Raw genomic sequence first — 7232 nt, forward strand, 5'->3', positions numbered from 1 at the left:
AAATTTAGGAGCGGTCGCGGGTTTTGCACTCGGCCGCTGCAAATTGGGCACTGGCACTACGAGCTCGACTCGACCGCTGAATAGGCCTCGATCGCCGGAGGAAAGAGAGCTATGGCTGGGAGATTTTGCTCGGCCGCAGAGCTACTCATGCGACGGCTGACCGGTGGGGGAGGAAGAAGACGATTGGGGGGAGGGGGGTTAATTCCAATTTCCACATGTCAAGTTTTTTTTTGTTCAATTTTATTCCACATGTCAAATATATACTTAGGTGTCAATTCCGGCTGCCACCTCATCAATTCCGGCTGCCACAGTGTAATTTCCGGTGCCGGCGTAGGAAAAAACCGGTGACCGGATAAATTTCAGACAAAAACTAAATCTTAGGTATTTAAAAGAAGAAAAATAAAAATAGGTGCAAAAACCAATTCCGCGTAAACGTTATGAATTTACAGGCAATTACCCCTTATTTATACTATCTATACTAATATAAAAAGAATCTTGGGCACAACATGTGAATTGCCTATTTTAACCCTATTGCATATTTTATTTTAAAATTTTTACATATTATATATTTATACGAATATATTAATTAATTAGATATTACACTAAAGTTATGTGATATATATCTATAGCTATTGATAAGGCTTATAAATAAATATATCTATCCAATAAATTATATTTACACTACAAAAAACAGTCGAAATACCGAGGAAATTACCGACGGCAAGGCAGCCCTCGGTAATTACCGACTGATTACCGACAGAAAAAAAAAGGCGGATCGATTTTGATACAGTTACTGGCGGATTACCGACGACATGTGTTCCCTCGGTGATTACGGACGGCACCTGCCGTCGGTAAAAAAAATTAATTTTAATTTATTTTTCGCATAATATTACCAACGGCACGTTACCCTCGGTGGCTATGTTTGAACATTTTATGAGGCAGTCGGGTCAGCTACAGCCTCGTCCTCGATCCCCTACTTGATTAGGTCTCCCCATCGTCTTGACTTCTAGATATTTATACTCTTCGTACTTCATAGATATTATTTTGGAACAATATTGCACTTGCACTTCGTCTTTACATTTATTGACTGTGTTTTATTGCTTTTAGTTTTTGGCCTTTTCTTTTAGATGTATTTCAAAAAATTGTGAAACATTTTCCCAGAGCCGACCCTTCTTCACAAATGAAGGGGCAGAGGCCTAGGACCCCCAAATTTGAGGGGCCCCAAAATTTTAAAATAATTATAGTATTCCCTCCGTCTCAGCCCAATAGGCTCAGTTCTTTTCGGCATGGAGATTAAGAAACTCAGTTTTTGATAGATAAATAATGTGGTCCGCACAATTTTAACCTTTTAAGTACATCCCTAATTTTTGTTAATTACCTTTGCTTTCCTTATCTCATTTTAGTGTGTGCATTAATAAAAATAAAGGAACAAAACTTGAATTGCTCCAATGAATTGCTAAATAGTAACAACATAAAATATGGACAAAACTTGAATCCCCAATCATGAACACGGAAAAATAAACAGATTTCAAATTTTAATTGAAACTCAAATTGCCGCAAATTGATGGACCAAACATCAATCCACATAACCAAAATCAAGGCACAAGGAACATCCAACAAAAAAACTTTTTGTGCAGATAAAGGAAAGAAGCTCATTTAAGGCGAGGCGAGGCGACGTAGTAGTCATCGAGGGGCTCCAGGCTGGCCTCGTAGCGAGCCGCGGAGAGATCGTAGAAGATCTCAATTGTGGTGTTGTGGAAGTCCACGGTTTTGGAGCCCTTGAGCTTGCGGAAGATACGGGAGTTGGTGGTGAGCTTGACAGCGGCGGACTGGTCGTCGCCGAAGCTGAAGGAGATGGTCAGACCCTGAGAGAGGCTGTTGTCGCCGGAAATTGAAGAAACAAGGGGAAAGGGGTGGCTTGTGGTTTTGTTGCCGGAAATTGAAGAGAGAATGGGAAGGGGGTGGCAGTGACGACGGCTGGCAAAGAACGCCAGAGGTGCGGTGGGGGACTGTGTCGCCGGAGTTCTGAACTTGTGACTGTTGAAGAGGGAAGGGAAAGCTAGAGAGAGTGAGAGAGAATGGTGAGGAATGAAGTCAAAATGAGAAATGAAAATTAGAGTTTCAAATTAAAGGATGTATATATTTTTTTAATTAAGAGTCCGTAATTATTTCTAATTTTAGACTGGGCCTATTAGAATGGGACATCCCAAAAAAGAAAACGAGCTTATTGAAGTAGGACAGAAGGAATACAATGTTATATTCATTAGAAAAAAAAATATTACTTTGATATTGATTATGAAGATCTTGAGAATATTAAAATTTTGTATTATTTTTTTGATATTTCTATTGCATATAATATATGTATTAATTATTGTTGCTTCAACAGAATAATTGAACTAGGGTATTAAAAATGCTTGATATTATTAACGATTTTGTTTCTCATAATATTAAAAAATTATTTATTATTTCAATAACTATTTGATCATACTATGTGTTTTGGTTTATTGCAATTTATGATTAAAGTTATACAGACAAACAAGTATGGAAGATGATTATGCGTTATCTCTATCTAATAACTAAAATATCCAAATTTCCTTTATAAGGGGCCCATTTTTTCATCTTCGCTTAGGACCTCCAAAATGTCAGGGCCGGCCCTGCATTTTCTCCACTACAAACAAATCACCAGCAAAAGTATCATATTTTTTGTGGACGAAAGAAATAGTATATTTGATTTTTGCACACAACTACAATTAAATAGACAAAATTACATTTTTGTATTAGGAATACATTTGGACGAACAAAATTGTGTGTTTATATATTAAAAAAATCAGACAACATACACAATACAACCTAAATATAGTAATTAAAAAAAAATTGCCTTCTTGACTCTATCCGTGGTTGTAAGCCAAGTGTTTCTACATAACCCTTTTAAATATTTTCGTTCAGTTTCGCTTCTAGCGAAGCGCACGGGTGTTATATATTCTCAATTTGGCTAGTTGCTAACTTGCTAACATGTTTCAAACCAAATTTAGCCAAAATATAGAAGTAATGAATTTGAATCTGTATATATTGTTATATCATGTTCTAACTTTTTTTCCTTTATATTCTTGATGTGATTTTTCATAAAAATTCACACAGAAGTGACTTTACATCAGATTAGTGTACAGCTTATGACCTCTGTTGTAGCTCTCTTGCTCAAAAGAAAATAATCAATAAATACAAAATAGATGATTTTATGCTTGATATCTGTAATTGAGAACCAATTTATTTAAACGCAATTGGACAAAATAAAATACGGGAGAGCTATGAGAACAATGTACTGTATATCATATAGCTTCCTTCAGCCCACAGAACATCTCCAGAAAATGTGAGGTATATGCATACAAGTGGAAGATTCAGCTGGGAATTTTTCACTATCTCAACTTCTTTAACTGGATAGCAACAACAAAAACCAAAACCACCTTTAGCAAATAACAGTAATAAGAGCAAGTAAGTAGTCATTTGGTCAATGTCGAAGCATCAAGGTAACCGAACAACTCGATTTACCACCGAGTCCAGTGCATCGACATGTCTCCTGAGAAATTTTCTGATACATAGAGTTAAGGAAGCAGACAAGAATCTTCCACAATGTCCCAATCTAATTCTACACACATATAAAGAAGGCATAAGAGGACAAAGTACTTTGACAGTATTGTGGGAGAGGGCATAGAAACCTAGTGCTCAGCCATCTGTGACAGAGGAAACTTAGATATGATCCTCCTTTAATGTATCATATGCAACATATGAGATTCCGTTTACAGTAACTAGGGGCGATGATATGACAAGTTGTAATGGTTTATAAAGATTTGCAGCAAACACTCCTATATAAGAGCGTTTCGGAAAAGGACAGAAAGAACAAATAAAAGGATACAGCTTTGTTGCAAGAGCATCCATGTCTTTCATCTCTTCATTCAGTCTGCAATAAGTAATTTCAAAAAAACTAAACCAGTTATGAAAGCAATGACTAAGAGAGTGTTTGGCTGAGCTTATAAGCTCTTTAAAATAGCTTATAAGCTCCTTCAAAATGTTTGACAAAATAAGCTTCTAAAGAGCTTTTAAGTTGTAAAAATAAGCTCTCCAAAAAATAAGTTCCTCTACCTCAACTTATTTTCTCATTATCTTATAAGCAATGCTCATTTTATAAAATAATTCAACTATAATTTTTTTATTTTCATCATATATCATTTTAATTGATTTTTCTTCGATTTTCTTTCTCTAACAAATATTTTCTCTCATTAACTAAAAATTCTCTTTTTAACTTATAAGCTCAACTACCCAAACACTTTGACAACTTATAAGCTACTAAGAAACTACATCTTATAAGCTCTTGGAGCTTATAAGCTCTTTCAAATAAGCTTAACCAAACACCCTCTAGAGCGCACAAGTGGATAACTACTCTGATATACTCAAACTGCTTCAGACCAAGAATTTCAACAAAAATCACACAGACTACTAGGTCCCTTATTCATGATCATCGTTCTAGAAGGTTCGCTGCAACTAAAAAACAATCTATCTCAACTTTATTGAAGCACTGTATTTTATAGTGCTTAAGGTATGAATTGAAGATGTATATTCGAGCAGATCATGAAGTATTTTTTTACCAGTTCGGATCAGAAAAACATAGAATTATTTTTGTTCCGAAACTCAAAAATCAAAGGCTTACAGATTTTTCAACTGACTCTAGGAATAACACGACTCAAAATGCAAGATGTTCTTGCAAGAACCTAAGAATTATAGAGGGGGTGAATTTTTATTGTTTATAAGTTTGACTTCAAGTATAACTGTATAAGTTCAACTTATAACATGAATCAACAGAGTGAGTGATTCCCACTTCCCAGCATGATACTTTTTTTCTGGGGTCCGTTGTACTTGAGTGAATAAATGAGTGAATTAAAGTTTTGAAGGGCTTTCCCAAAGCACAAGTAGACAGTATGTCATTGTAATGATGTTTAGATATTAGATTGTATGTTAAAATCAGATGATTAACTTCTATAATCAAGCATGAGTCTTCACAATTGTGTCCGTATAATCCATCAAAATAGTCGTCTTTTCAATTATAAAAGGTATGTAACAAGAATCAAACCTCAGACAAGAGTTTATGTATCGATTTCCCTTTGTTGCTGCATCAAGTACTGCAACATAACAGCCAAAATAGGCAGTTTTTAGATCCATATAGACCTCAGCTCACCAGTTACTCATGCTAGAAAAAACATAGAAAACGCAAATCCTGAACCCTTACGCCTCAGATATAACCTTCCGATGATAGAAAATCTACTGTGAAAAGTGAGAGCTAAAGGTGGTATTTACTTTTGATGATAGCTTATATATAAAAGTAATATAGGATAATCTACCACATAGGCACATACTTTGATGGATTGAATAATTTTGAGCTAGTTTGATCGTCTAATCCTTCTAATATTGTAATCATACAATATTTATTGTCAATCTAATCTATTAACCAAAATAAACGCCCCCTAATAGAACAAATTCCTGGAGAGGAACGTAATGAAAGCTAGCAGAGGAAAAGCATTATCGAATCACCCCAATTAAAATGTCGGTATGAGTTTTTTCCACAAAAACAAGGTTCAGTGAGTAAATGTCTACCTGCCCCCCACCCACCTACCAACAAAGAAAGGGGAATATATAAATAAAAAAAGAGGAAGAAAACAGGATTATAACATAAGTTACATAACTTGGAAAACTATAAAAAACTTGCTTTCCTGATTAACTAATGAGAAGCTTTAACTTACCACATTCTTGAAGGCGTCCAGCTGCATCACTGAAGCAGTTCATGTGTTCAACCGTAGAGCCAGTAGCCTAAAAATTACATTCTCCTGATTAGAATAATTGAATCAGATATTAGAACGAGATAGGAGAAATCACAAGATAAATGCCTAAATCAAGTCCATCATATCGACTGATTTACTTCACTGTCCTTTATTACTTTTGTGACACCATGTGTTGAACATCCAAACATAACTAAAACTAAAATGTACTCCAACACTATGAGGCCTAGAACAAATTGCGTCATCTAAGTCAATGAATGAATTCTGGAACACAATCTCTGCGATAAACACGGCTGCATATCTTTAAATAACAATGATCAATGATCTTCATTTGATTACCAAAAAAAAAAAACTAAGCAACTCTCGCTCGTTATAGTATCACAATCATGGAATCAAAAAAAGGAATAACCCTAATGAATAGTTCCACAGATCAATTGAAAAAAGTAAATTACGAACAAGGTGAAAATATTTCTGCACATAACCCTAAAATTACACCATAAATGCAAAACATTGACACTAAAATAAAATTTGAAATTAGGCAGGCCACAAATCAAAACTACAAAACAAACTTCGAGGTCACCAAATTAATATGTTGTGTGGAAGTAATCAAATAATCGCATAAACTAGCAACCTGCGAGAGCGAGTGACGGAGAGAGCCGAAGAGAGAGGAGAAGCTCTCAGCGATGGCAGCCGAATCTCTCTCCACTGCCTCCAGAGCTTTCAGAATATCTTTCCTCCGACCGAGCGGCTCCGGCACAGCCAACTCATCGCCATAAGATTTTGCATCTTCCTGGCCACCGCCACCGTCGAAATGGCAAGGAAAATGATGACCGACCACCGCATCCGAAACTTCGGCCTCTGATTTGTCGTTAATCGTTTCCTCGTTCTCCATAGAAAAGGCTTGAGCGACGAAAGAGGAAAAGGAAAAGACTGGCGCTTTAAAACTCGGCTTGCTTGCTTTCACGGCATTGAATAAACTGGAATAATTGCGCCATTACTCATCACCCAGTCTAAACGGTTCAGTTCAGTTCGCTATCATTTATAATAAACTAGTATTATACCCACGCGATGCGTGGTCCATATTTCTTTCGTAATTAGCATAGTAAGAAAAGCATAATGATAAGTGTTTAATAGACAAAAAAACGTTTAGTTTGGTGGATGAGATAGATATGATTAATAAAATTAATAGGATTTGAGGAGTGATTAAATAATTTACATAACTTTGGGGTGATAAATAATCACTCAATTAGATGATTAGATGCAGGCTAGATTATCAATCACGGGCCTAATCATGCAAATCAAAAACTTGATTAAGGTGAATTATTGTATCAATCATGCCTTATCACTCAAGTCAAACATCTCTAAAAATGATTTTATCTTACTTTCTAAGTGTCATAAACTACATTA

General features: G+C 35.6%; 1 protein-coding gene across 3 annotated transcripts; it reads right to left on the bottom strand.

Annotated features, from left to right (window-relative positions):
- Positions 1-3304: 3304 nt before the first annotated feature.
- On the bottom strand, positions 3305-6852 carry LOC131015705 (uncharacterized). 3 transcript variants are annotated; one of them, XM_057944128.1, is made up of 5 exons: positions 6457-6852; positions 5790-5856; positions 5123-5171; positions 3911-3955; positions 3305-3586 (listed from the first exon to the last, which is right to left on the bottom strand). In XM_057944128.1, exons 1-5 carry the CDS (start codon positions 6715-6717, stop codon positions 3520-3522), a joined length of 489 nt encoding a protein of 162 aa, XP_057800111.1. In that variant the 5' UTR covers positions 6718-6852; the 3' UTR covers positions 3305-3519. The 3 variants fall into 3 exon arrangements, with proteins under 3 accessions (XP_057800111.1, XP_057800110.1, XP_057800109.1); XM_057944127.1 differs by having other exon boundaries at positions 3911-3979; positions 6457-6841; XM_057944126.1 differs by having other exon boundaries at positions 3305-3955; positions 6457-6842.
- Between the last annotated feature and the right edge of the window lie 380 nt (positions 6853-7232).

Source organism: Salvia miltiorrhiza, chromosome 3 (assembly GCF_028751815.1).
Source record: "Salvia miltiorrhiza cultivar Shanhuang (shh) chromosome 3, IMPLAD_Smil_shh, whole genome shotgun sequence".
In the NCBI taxonomy this organism is placed as follows: domain Eukaryota; kingdom Viridiplantae; phylum Streptophyta; class Magnoliopsida; order Lamiales; family Lamiaceae; genus Salvia; species Salvia miltiorrhiza.